At 36.9% G+C, this 13,615-nt stretch overlaps 1 protein-coding gene across 6 annotated transcripts in view; it reads left to right on the top strand.

The window, feature by feature from the left end:
* Positions 1-13,615, top strand: part of Kiaa0825 (KIAA0825 ortholog) — a 414,990-nt gene that overhangs the window by 95,937 nt on the left and 305,438 nt on the right. For all 6 annotated transcript variants that reach the window (XR_007588753.1, XM_050122178.1, XM_050122180.1 and 3 more), the window contains exons 6-7: positions 3,714-3,875; positions 13,394-13,488. Coding sequence is in view for 5 of the 6 variants with exons in the window: in XM_050122178.1 (XP_049978135.1) it covers positions 3,714-3,875; positions 13,394-13,488 (257 nt within the window). In the remaining variant the exon portion in view is untranslated. The remainder of the gene's footprint in view (positions 1-3,713; positions 3,876-13,393; positions 13,489-13,615) is intronic.

Here is a 13,615-nt window from a genome sequence, read left to right as displayed (position 1 = left end):
GGAGGCAGAAACAGGAAGAATCCTGTGGACTTGCCAGCCAGCTAGCCTGGCCTAACTGGTGCACTGACCAAAATGACTGTCTCAAAGAAGGCAAACAATATTCTTGTGGCTGATTTTACTATGGACTTCACATTCATGCACATCTGCACACACATGAAAATGCACACACACCCACAGCTGCAAACTCTTAAACATGAATATACACATATACAGATGCACACATGCATGCATACACACTCATAAGAAATAAGCTCCTACCGTTTATTTGTCTAACATAGTTTCTTTTGCTCATGGCAATTGCATGAGATGTCCCCTTTAAAATTTCCTCCACCTGTACCCTGTTTTTTTCAGAATAGCATAAAAGGGAAGAAATAGATTTCTTATGATCATTCTTTTGTTCATAACACGACCTTTTCATAGTTGTGTGTGTGTGTGTGTGTGAGCACGCTCGCGTGCACTCTGTTCTAATCCATCCCTTTTCCCTACTGCTCCAAAACAAATGGCCACCACAGTGGAGGAGGGAAACAAATGAGACACTATGATGAAATCTGTTACTTTGTATACTAATCTAAAAATTAATTTAAAAGAATTGAGCATGAACAAAGTAGAATTTTATTAAAAGTTATTTGTGTTTTTACACAATGTCACGTTTTAGTTGCCCTTTGAGGTCATACCCTACCTGCAGTGATAGCTACAGAGTAATTTTCCAGCAAACAGATTCTGCTTGTTTGCTGTTTTGAGACAGGGCCTTGTTAGGTTGTCCATACTAACCCTGAATTTGAACTCACAATTTGAACAACATCTCTAGAGTTCAAGGATTCATAGACTTGTATCACCTACCCCAGCAAATGACACTTATTTAATTATTATTTTAAAAATCATTATTGGGATTACGATTATTCTCGCATAGCTATTTGCAGTCCTGGTGGTTCACCTCCACACACTCACTGTGCATGCTCAGTAGGATCCTGGACTGTTACTTTCGTTCAGATCCATACATGATCCTCACATGTTTTTGTTTAGGCCTCAAATAGATTTTGTGGGTATTTTTCCACAAGAGAATTTTAGGAGGATTTAGGATACATTTACTAATTTTCAAAAGTGTCCTAAAAACATAGCATGACAAAACGAAGAGTGACAATTTACAAGCAGAAAAGAGTGCTATCGAAATCAGGCCAGGCTCTGCAGTGGAGGAAAAGCCACACAGTAGACACACTCAAGTCATCACAGAGGTGATCCCAATGACCCCTTTCCTCGGATATCTCAAAAGTGAATAGATCTGTTGATTAATCAGCTGGCATTCCCTAGCCAAAAATGTTTGAGAAATATTCAGTTTTAAAAGTTTCCATTTCATTATAAAAGTAAATATGAGTTAAAATAAAAGTAAAGTACAGGATTTTATTGTGCATTTTAAGAAAGAAATTATTAAAATACTAGAGAAAAAATTGCCATCAAACCCTTATTATCATTTGCAATCACTGCTCCGTGATGAAAAAGTCTTACTCTAAGTGAAAAATTCATTTTTTTCTTGTAATATTGATATTTTAGTTAGAACTATTTTTTTCTCTTTATATCATATCCAAGCTCATCACATAAACAATGATTATAAATTCTAACAGCAATGGTTGGCAGAGTAGGTCAAATGTAGTTCCTTTTTTTGCATGCCTAAACTTCACTGAAAGTAAGAGAGTTTCATTGTGATTTAATAAATAATTAAATAAGCCCCTTGTTTAATAAATAAACAAACTCTAGTTTAACTCTAGTGGTAATTAAATGGAAGTGTAATTTGACTAGTAGTATAATTGTGAGGAAAAACATCAGTCTTTGTATAAGTTGTATTTTCCTGCATAAAATGTATACCCCAATTATTCAGATAAGAGGGAATTTTAATCATAGCTTCATGGATTATGTAGTTATTATATAGTTTGTACCCATTTGCCACATTGATTTGATTCTTTTTTTTTATTTTATTAAAGATTTCTGTCTCTTCCCCACCTCCGCCTCCCCTTTCCCTCCCCCTCCCCCAATCAAGTGCCCCTCCCTCGTCAGCCCAAAGAGCAATCAGGGTTCTCTGCCCTGTGGGAAGTCCAAGGACCACCCACCTCCATCCAGGTCTCCTAAAGTGAGCATCCAAACTGCCTAGGCTCCCACAAAGCCAATACGTGCAGTAGGATCAAAAACCCATTGCCATTGTTCTTGAGGTCTCAGTTGTCCTCTTTGTCCGCTATGTTCAGCGAGACCAGTTTTAACCCAGGCTTTTTCAGACCCAGGCCAGCTGGCCTTGGTGAGTTCCCAATAGAACATCCCCATTGTCTCAGTGTGTGGGTGCACCCCTCGCGGTGCTGAGTGCCTTGCTTGTGCTCGCTCTCCTTCTGCTCCTGATTTGGACCTTGAGATTTCAGTCCGGTGCTCCAATGTGGGTCTCTGTCTCTGTCTCCTTTCATCGCCTGATGAAGGTTAATATTCAGGAGGATGCCTATATCTTTGGGTTCTCCTTCTTATTTAGCTGATTTGATTCTTTTTAATGATATAAAAATAAAATACAGACAGTTTGAGAAGTTATACCTGTTCTTTAGATGTTTTTCTTTTCTATTTTAAATTTCAAATTTATAAAGCTATCTGAATATTGTAAATGGAGACTGTGGTTTTGTTTCCCAGCTACCCAAACCCAAATAACCACACAGAGACTATATTAATTACAACACTCTTTGGTCAACAGCTCAGGTGTATTCCTAGCTAGCTCTTACGTCCTAAATTAACCCATTTCTATTATTTTATATTTTCCCATGAGTCTCGTGGCTTGTTCCCTCACATCTGCCTGACTCTTCCTTCTTTCACACTGCATTCAGGTTAGTTTTCCCACCTAGCTCTATTCTGTCTATCCATAGGCCAAAGCAGCTTCTGTATTAATCAATGGCAATAAAACATATTCACAGCATACAGAGGAAAATCTATATCAGAACACCAGGGAAAATTACTGATTTCCTTAACATTCACATTCCTTAAATGCATGAGTGTTATTATTTTACTACACATCTACATTTTGTGGTTACTCACTTAGCTTTCTACCTCTCCCCCTTCTCTTTCTAATTCTCTCCTCAAAACTCTTCTTTTAATTAAGACTATGTGGTAGACCTTTGTTCTTATACTCTGCAGAACATATTATCTCAAATCAAAAGAATCTTTTTCATAACTACAGTTCAATATTTAAACCAAGAAATAAGAAGCTTGTGAAAGAGTAATGGATTTCACATATTTTTAGCGGTGAATCAAATAATGGCTTCAGTTATTATGTCTTTGGTACGCTTCTACACTGTAATGTTTATGAAGCTTGATTTTCTGGCACAAATAGTTTTGAAAGGTACTGCTAATTTATTTTGGAGAATGTCCCTTAATTTGAGTTTGTCTGATGTTTCCTCATAATCAGAGTCAAATTATGATAGACTTAAAAAATACAGTTGTATAAGTTATGTATTTTATAACAACTTGCAAGCTAGTTATTTGCCATAATTGCATCACAGATGATATTTATCTATAACTTCGTGGAAGAAATGATTCCCCTAGAAGGTTTTTATATGTGTTTCATGATGAACCAGCTTGCCTAAATTATGAAGCTCTTGTCAATTTTATGGCATATATGATCAAATCGATTGTTCTAGAACTTTCCAAAGAAATCAGTAAAATGTGTAACAGTGTCTATCTTTTCTTCACAGTCAGCTCTGCGTGCCCACAGGATCGAAGACACTCTTCTTCGTCCTTACATGAACTCAGATTCCTGTCACAGCTGACAGAATCCGCTTTGAAGCTGGAAAAAAGCATTCAGGAACTGTTTGAAGAGTCGTTTTTATTGCTTGAGATGCCCAGGAATGCTCCAGGTACTGTGCTCTTTAGTTAATCATGTATAGACAATTTTTCTCTGAATGCTCCCTGCCACTTTTAATCTGTACCATTATTTGAAAGAAGTACATGATGAAGTTGTTTGCATTAATATTCAGCATGACACATAGTGTGGGTTTTTTTTATTATTGTTTGCACTTTGAGAGTCTTTAATTCTGATGGGCAAAAACTTCCTAAGTTTGTTTTGGATAATTGCTCTTGGCTAATATTGTATCTTTTTCCCTGGGAAGAACCACAGGCTTGCTGTTGAAAGACTGAACAGACTGGGTGGCGGAGCACCTGTGCTCTTGCCACAAGAAGCCAGGTGACCTCCTCCAGCAGCTTTCCGAGTCTCCTTAGGCCAGAGCTCTCTCACCTTCCCAGTAGTCTTGTAGGAATACACCAAGTTCTCTCTTTGTAGGCCCTAATACTTCAGATTCCAATATCAAGAGTGGAGTTGTGAAAATTAAATAACCTAGCATACTAGGTCATGCATAAGATATTTAAAAGTTATGATTACCAGATGTGATTTATTACACTGTGAGTTATTTAATTTCTGACAATATGGGTAGCAGTCAAAGGATATGGCCAAGACACACACTCTTTGTTGTCTCATGTATACCTTTTCTTCACCATGACGGCCACAGTTCTCTTTCACATACCACCATGTGTGGCGTGCTGAGAAAGTGGCTACATCTTCAAAACAAATTGAGGGAAGCAGGAATTAACTAATTTTTTTAACATGCAAACCCCATATCTAAGAACAATAAATCTTTAGCTTCTCTTTGAATACATAGTTCTGTACTTGTTTATTTACTTTGACTTGTGTATTAGAAAAGATAGTGGCTGGGGTTGAAGTTTCTTTTATGTTTAGCACAGTTAAGCAATTTTCTGTCTTTCAGGTTAACTTTAGGTAGCACTGTTCTAAAGTAAGTAATACAGATCATTGTATTTGTTCATTTTCTATTACTGTAACAAAAGTTTCTAAGCCTGGATAATTTAGAAAGGAATGGGGCTTATTTACCTCATAGTTTTGGAGAAAGTCCAAAATGTATGCTGACTCAGGTGAGCACCCTCCCAAGGGTGGGGCTGCCAGTCCCCACCCATTGCATTCTCCCTCTTCAGTGCCCTCCATTCTTTTACTACCATCTGGAAGACTAAGCTTCTAACATCTGAGCTCTTGTGGGGCATACTCCAGTTATAGCCAACCTGTAGCCATCACTGTACCGAATTTCCGCTCGTTAGACAAAATAAGGGTGGAGTACAGATTTCTGATGCTAGCAAGAATGTAAGACAGAAAATGCTTTAAGCAAAAACCAAACAGGAACTGTTGACTAAATTAGGAGATAATGAGAGCTTTAATTGCTTGTCTAAATGGAGTTGATCTGAGCTCGGAGAATGTTAATCCCTAAGACTTCCAAATTTTTGGTGCTATGGTAAGGCCTCACAGAATTGATATTAGCTGCTTGTGCTCATCCATCATGACCAGCCAAGATAATGTGTTCTCCCTTTTCTGTGTTCAGTTCTCTTTAGATGAAAAAAAAAAAAACCTGAATTCCATGTCATCAAGGTCTCTGTCCATCATCTTGTTTTCATCCTAGTACAGCCTTTGACAGTATGTATCAGTTATGAGAGAGCTTTCTTCTTAAGTGCAACATGACTAATATTGTTAGAGGAATCTTGTAAGGACATAAAACTGAAATAGGAAAAATCTGAAGAAAAGATTTTAGCTGTTGATTTTAGGGGAAAAAGAAAGGCGTATTCCACTGTATTAGATTAGGATTGAGCTTGCAGACTCTGCACACTCAAGAGCAGGCATTGCAATTATTATGTGAAGTCAAAAAATTTCTGTAATCACATCATAATTTACAGTTGCTCATAACCCATATTTGTGGGTTATCAAATTCAATATTTAAAAGTAATTTTTGAGTAATGTCTTAATAGTAAAACATCTCTTTTTGGCTATTTGTATTCTTTAATTTTTCAAAATATTTTTGTGCTCTAACAATATTTTTAATAATTCCCTAACATTTAAAATAATATGTGCTGTCAGGATATATTTAATACAGATTTGTTCAATGAATAAATGAGGTTAATGTGTTAAAATTTCTCTAACTCACTCTAGGTTCACTTCATCTGAAAGGAAATTGTTGGGGGGGGAGAACTTATGTTTCTTTCAGTGTGTCAGTGTTAATCAGTTCTTTTCAAAAACTTTGGCTTTTGAATTAGGAGGGAAAAGATACCTAAGATGAATTACTATAGAAAGCAAAAGGTACTTATTTGTATGGTTTCGCTAGCAACTCTTTCTGGAAGAGAATGGAGGGAAAGAGAGCAATCCAGGTGGCTTCCTGGGTCCTGGTTTTCATTGGAGCATATTTTGTTAGCCTGATAAAAGTGGCCTCATATGACTATATAATCCAAACAATATAAAAAAATGAAGGTTTATTTTTCCCCCACATTTTCGGGATGTTTTAAAAATATCCAAATGCTTAACATCGCATACAGGATGTAAAAAGATAATTAATCACACATTTAACTTTCTACTTTAATGTTTACACTTGGGAATCAGAATGTGAACAAGATAATTGATAGAGATAGGATAAATCTTTTATGAGAAAGAAAATTTAGTAGTTCTACTATTTGTTTTGTTTGGTCAGATTTTATGGTTTTCAGATTTCGTTGTTGAGAATGTAATTGACTGTACTGATGCCGTCCTGTGTCTCTTTTGTGTGATGGTATTTTTATGTGCTTGCTTTAGGTTTGATTTGGGGGGGTGGTCATTTATGATGCTCCTTCAGAATAAAGTAGTTCTCAGGCAGTTCCTCAATTTTTCCAAAGGTGGCATCTGAGATTTATCTAAACCAGGAGGCTTCTTGGCTCTCGTTTCTCTTTAGCACCAGCAACGACAAAGCGCAATGGCCGCTTCAATTGGATGTAAGAAGAACACTTAGGGTTTGTCTCAGAAGAATCAAAGATTTCAGATCTTCTGAAAGATTGTTTGTACTCTTAGGGGGTCTTAAGAGGGGTCAAATGGCTTCTAAGAGTTCCTTAGCTAGATGGTTAGGGGATTGTATTAGGGAGGCGTATGTAGTTAAGGTAAAGAGGCTCCTAGGGCTTCTAAAGCTCATTACTCTAGGACTTTAGCTGTTTCTTGGGCAGAGAGGTCGAAGGCTTCCACATTGGAAATTTGCAAGGTGGCCACCTGGGCTTCTCTTCATACTTTGTTATGGTATTATCTCTTGGATGTAGTCTCTTCTACAGATTCAGCTTTTGGTGGGAGGTTGCTTGTGAGCCAGAAAAGAGCAGTGAAGAAAAGAAAGACTTGTACTTCCCACTCAGAGCTGCCAACAAGGCAAGTTGCTTTGAAGTGCACACAATGGGAACCTATGAAGACCAATTTGGGTGTGAAAGTGGATGTCACAGGGAAGTACTGCCAACCGCCAGTTCCTGGGAAAGAGAGCAAAGTGGCAGTGTGCAAAATAGCCAGAAGTGTTAAATGAACCACAGAGAACTCTGTAGGGGAAGCTGTTGAGCAGCTGGCACTCTTGTGACCCTGTGTGCTCTTCTGAGGTTCTTAATCTAGGCATACACTTAGAGAACCCACTGTTGGTTTCATGCGAATAATTATGTTTCAAAGTCGAGCCAAAAGTAGATAATAAAGTGTGTACAGAATTTTCAATCTATTTTAAATATATACAGTAATTCCCCAGTTGTTCAATGGACTCGTAGAATTTTATTTTGTTAAGTTTTGAAGTTGTCCAATTGAATGGCAAACAAATATAAAAATGTTGCAATGTTGTATTCATGAAATATTTTATTAACGTGTATTGATTGTCATTAATCCTATCTAAAAATGACTCCATTTACTTTTACACTTAAAGATAAGTTTCTTAAAAGTCTTTTAATTTTGGGGGTATTATATTTTAAAGTTTAATATAATTAATTAAAAGTCACTCATTCTAGAGTTATGAACCAGCAAGAAATGGCTTAGGAATATTGTCTTTGTCTAACTCGTCCTGGAGATAAGCAGATGGTTTCTACCATCTGGGCATTTTGTTTATTGAATAACTATAACATATTCAGGAGTAAAATGTTAACTAGAAGGTAGTCAACTTCTTCCCTAAGACTTAAACTCTAGCTCTGCAATGTCACACAGTTACTTCCAGAAAGAGATCTACAAAGATTATGCTTCAAGGGTAAGTATCTCTTAAAATTAGCTACTTTCATGAGCTCCTGTAGAGTATTCAGATAAATTGGTTTTGAACATATGAATACCATTAAACTTTGGAACAAACCTAAGGGATATACAGTCAAGATGAAACTGCAACTTTTTTCTACTTGTCTACTTTCTGGAAACAAGTACATCTACACATGTTCCTATATTAAAATAATAAATGATTGTCATCCTATTAAAAGTGAATAATTAGGAAAATGCAGTAACATTTCCTGAGAAAAGAGAAGGAAACAAATTAATAATAATCCTAAAATAACCAATTCGGACAAAAAAAGATGACTAAGACTAAGAGATGACATTAAGAACACTTACTACTTTTCCAGAAGACCTAGATTCAGTTCCCAGCACCTTCTTTGAGCAGCTCACAGCTGCTTGTAACTCCAGTTCCAGGGAATCCAATGCCCTCTTCTGGCTTCAGCAGGTTGTGCATGTGTATGGTGCACATACATACAATCTAAAACATACATATACACATCAAAAGAATAAATAAATCTTACAAAACAAGTGTCAACCATTCTAGATGTGATTAGCATATGTAGTTTCAGGCAGGTTAAAATAACTGTGTAGAAAAGCTACGCACACAGTAGGTGCATTTACATAAACATAGAAATATATGAATATATAGGGAATATATGCAATAAGATTTTGATTGTATTAAAATGATGCAGGCATATACAAGATAAAAAGCTCCTATAAATATACAACTTGATTAAGCCTCTATACTTATCATATATATATTTCCTGTAGATGATGAAGAGTTTTCCATTGTTGTGTATTCATTGATGAACATTTAGCATTTTTTGCTTCATTTGTATGATGTCATACTTCATGATATTATGTCAAGTTTTCATGAGCTATGGACAGTTGTCTTGGCCTATATCTTACAATTGCACTACTGTATCTGAAAGATAAGTTTATTAAGTGGAATGGTTAAATAAGTAGTCAAGTTCACAAAGAAGATGAAAAGACACAAAGTAAAAATAAGAACTGCAAAATACATGTATGATAATGGATTCATATCCAAATATACAAAGAACCTTTAAAATTCAACAGGCAACCTGATTTTAGAATACATAATATATCTGAGTAGACAGCTCACTAAACATGACAGATGGTGACTAAGCATAGGAAAATATGCAAATAATAGTATGTCACCATGGGAATGCAAATTAAAATGAGATATTACTGTACACCTATTAGATGGCAAAAATCTTTAAAAAATGCTAAAAATACCACTTTCTGACAAGCGTGTAGCAGAAAAGTAACTCTGTTCATTGCTGTTAGGAATGTAAAATGGTAGAGCATCTTTGCCCGTCAGTTTGGCACAATCTTCCAAAACTCAACATAGTCTTACCATATGGTCTAGTCATTGCACTTCCAGCTGTTTATCCAATTGAGTTGAAAACTTAGATCCTTACAGAAACCTATATATGAATGTTTACAGTAGCTTTATTCGTAATTACCAGAATTTGGAAACAAGTAAGATGTTTTTCAGTAGGTGAATTTATAAACAATTTGTGGTCTATCAATACAATGGAATATTATTCATCGATAAAAATAAGATTATCAAGCCATGAAATGATATGGAGGAACCAAGGTTGTTTATTGATAAATTAAAAAAATTATATACTGTAAGATTCCAACTATATATTGTTACAGAAAAACAAAACTATAGAAACATTGAAATATTTACAATGCCAGGAAAAGGGGAAAGGAATAGGTACATGGGTTATATATTGGCAGGGAGAGTTTAGAATAGTGAAGCTATTCCATATGGACACATTAGTGGTAGAGAAATTAACTATGTACATGACAGTGTCCATAGAATTATTTAACACAAAGAGTAAATCCTATGGGAAAGTGTAAGTATATGAAGTAATGTTTCAGTATCAGTTTATCATTGCACAGACATACAACATCACCATAAGATTATAAACATAGGCGGGCTAGAGGCTGGAGAGACGGTTCAGTATTTGCTGCTCTTGCAGAGATCCAATACGCCCTTCAAGGGCGCTACAACCCATCTGTTAACTGACTGACCACTTCTTTTTTTTTTAATTTATTAAAGATTTCTGTCTCTTCCCCACCTCTGCCTCCCCTTTCCCTCCCCCTTCCCCAATCAAGTCCCCCCCCTCGTCAGCCCAAAGAGCAATCAGGGTTCCCTGCCCTGTGGGAAGTCCAAGGACCACCCACCTCCATCCAGGTCTAGTAAGGTGAGCATCCATACTTCCTAGGCTCCCACAAAGCCAATATGTGCAGTAGGATCAAAAACCCATTGCCCATGTTCTTGAGGTCTCAGTAGTCCTCATTGTCCACTATGTTCAGTGAGACCTGTTTTAACCCAGGCTTTTTCAGACCCAGGCCAGCTGGCCTTGGTGAGTTCCCGATAGAACATCCCCATTGTCTCAGTGTGTGGGTGCACCCCTCGCGGTTCTGAGTTCCTTGCTCGTGCTCGCTCTCCTTCTGCTCCTGATTTGGACCTTGAGATTTGATGCCCTTCAATTGAAGAATGGATGAAGAAAGTATGGAATATATACATATTAGAGTACTACTCAGCAGTAAAAAACAAGGACTTCTTGAAGTTTGCAGGCAAATGGATGGAAATAGAAAACACTATCCTGAGTGAGGTAAGCCAGACCCAAAAAGAGGAACATGGGATGTACTCACTCATATTTGGTTTCTAGCCATAAATAAAGGACATTGAGCCTATAATTCGGGTTCTTAGAGAAGCTAAATAAGAAGGAGAACCCAAAGAAAAACATATAGGCATCCTCCTGAATATTAACCTTCATCAGGCGATGAAAGGAGACAGAGACAGAGACCCACATAGGAGCACCGGACTGAAATCTCAAGGACTGACCACTTCTTAATAGCTTCAGAAGCTAGGGACGAAGAAGACTTTAAACTGCAGGTCATTTGGGGGACACTTACCCAAACAGGAGCAGAGGTGTTATTATCTAAGTAGGCATTCCTTTAGTATACTCAGAGTGAACAGATGTTGTAAGTAACTTTATCATTAGAATAAAACATACTTCTTTCTGAGAACTCTATTCCTTAGAATGTATTCACAATTAAATTCAAAGTATCACTCAGGAGGAAAGCAGCACCCATCTACTAAATGAATTTATTGGTTAAAATATCTACTGAGAAAATCGCCAACAATAGAGAAACTATTTCTTAAAATTTCTTGAAGTCTAGTAAAAGAAAATAAAAATGGGATTATACTGTGTAATTTATCATCCTATACTAACTTCAAGCAACAGAAAAGGTAGACAATACATGATTCATTTAATCAAACTCTGGTTAATGAAATCTTGATGGAAAAGTGGAAAGTTTTTTTTCTTGTATTTAGTTACTAAATTTTGCACCATGGAAAGAGTTCCTTCATTATAAAACTTAACAATAGCAAAAATAATTCCATTTTAAGAGTTAGTGATTATTTCTGTCCCAGTATTTTTGCTTTTCAAATTAACCATTGTTAATAATTACTGAAAGCATACTTGTTCTCCTGATTCACCATTATGTTTCTATGCATTCTGTCCTTGATGATGATGTTGATGATGCTGATGATGGTGGTGTGTGTGTGTACATGTGTGCAGGTACATGTGCATGTTTTTGTGTATGAGTAGAGGTTTCAAGCCAACACTGGGTGTCTTTCTTAATTTCTCTCCAACTTATTTAAATTTTACATTTGTGTTTATTTGTGTGTGCCTATATGTATATGGATGTTTACATGCCACAACACACATATGGAGATCAGAGACAACTTTTAGGAGTTCTTTCTTTTTTTTAATTAATTAATTAATTTATTTATTTATTAAAGATTTCTGTCTCTTCCCCACTGCCGCCTCCCCTTTCCCTCCCCCTCCCCCAATCAAGTCCCCCCCCTCGTCAGCCCAAAGAGCAATCAGGGTTCCCTGCCCTGTGGGAAGTCCAAGGACCACCCACCTCCATCCAGGTCTAGTAAGGTGAGCATCCACGAAACTGCCTAGTCTCCCACGAAACCAATAGGTACAGTAGGATCAAAAACCCATTGCCATTGTTCTTGAGGTCTCAGTAGTCCTCATTGTCCACTATGTTCAGCGAGACCGGTTTTAACCCAGGTTTTTTCAGACCCAGTCCTGCTGGCCTTGGTGAGTTCCCGATAGATCATCTCCATTGTCTCATTGTTTGGGTGCACCCCTCGCGGTCCTGAGTTCCTTGCTTGTGCTCTCTCTCCTTCTGCTTTAGGAGTTCTTTCTGTCTATGACTTAGGTCATGGGAATCAAACTCAGATCATCAGGCAGTTGTCTTTACTTGCTCAGCCATCTTGCCGGGTCACCGTATTATTTCTTTCAGACAGTCATTAAATATGGAACATTACAATTGAACTACACTAATTGGCCAGAAATCCTGTAGGATACTCTGTGCCTGCCTCCCAGTGCTGAGATTATAGTCATGGGCTCCAGGTTTCTGGTTGTATATGGGTGCTGGGGATCAATGTGAAGTACCCAATCCACTTTATAAATGGAGCTGTTTCTCCGGCCCATCTTTCAAGAAAGTGCTAGTATTTTATGTAACCCCATCAGCTTTAAGTGTGGTACTTAAACTCTGACTTCTAGGAAGCCCAGGCTGATTTCACACTCACAAAGTGTTTTCAGCCTATACCACCACACCAGACAAAATTGAACTTTTGAAATTAACAAGGAAGTTAATATTAATTTTTACTCATATGTCATCCTGTATTGCCAACATGAATGTAGAGGAAGGATCTTTATTTTGCAGGTTATACATGTATGTATGCCAGATAGGAATATAATTATAAGCTGTTTAGATTTCATCAAGTTGTATATTTAAAAGGGTTACCTTGTATATGCCTGCATAATTGCAATACTGCCACCAGCTTGTATCTTACTGACTGTATTCCCTATTAATACACACACACACACACAGACACACACACATATATATCTATATGGTTATGTGTAATTACTGTGTATGTGATTTTCTATGTAATTAGTACATTAATCACATCTAGACTAGTTAGGTTTTTTTGAAAAAAGATTAATTCACTTATATGTATGTGTGCATGCCAGAGTATATGAATGTCCATCATGTGCATGCAGTCCCTGCAAAGGACAGAAGAGGGCATCAGAGTCCGTGGAACTGGAGTTACACTTAGTTCTGAACTTCCTGAAGTACCGGGAACAGTCCTGGATCTTCTAGAAGAGCAGTAAGTGCTCCAACCCAAGTTTGTTCCTTTTAAATGAATGCTTTTGTATTTATTTCCTTCTCTTTGCTTAGGAATAGTGAAAAAATCTGATAAGGAAGCCATGGAAGAGAAACATATAGCAAATGAAGTCAATGTTCCTCCAGAGCCATTATTACCAGTTAAAGAGGTGAGACTTTATTCACATATAACATGGTTGCATTTCTGTAAGTCTGTTGTGTATCAAAATATTTGAGTTTTCCCTTTGTTTCCAAATAATCTTGATTGAAATTTCCCTCAGAAGTTTTAGGCAAAAA

Source organism: Alexandromys fortis, unplaced genomic scaffold, assembly GCF_014885135.2.
Source record: "Alexandromys fortis isolate MF-2015 unplaced genomic scaffold, M_Fortis_MF-2015_v1.1 scaffold_163, whole genome shotgun sequence".
NCBI lineage: Eukaryota > Metazoa > Chordata > Mammalia > Rodentia > Cricetidae > Alexandromys > Alexandromys fortis.
Note: the sequence above shows the minus strand (reverse complement) of the source record. Positions and strands in the feature narration are given on the sequence as shown.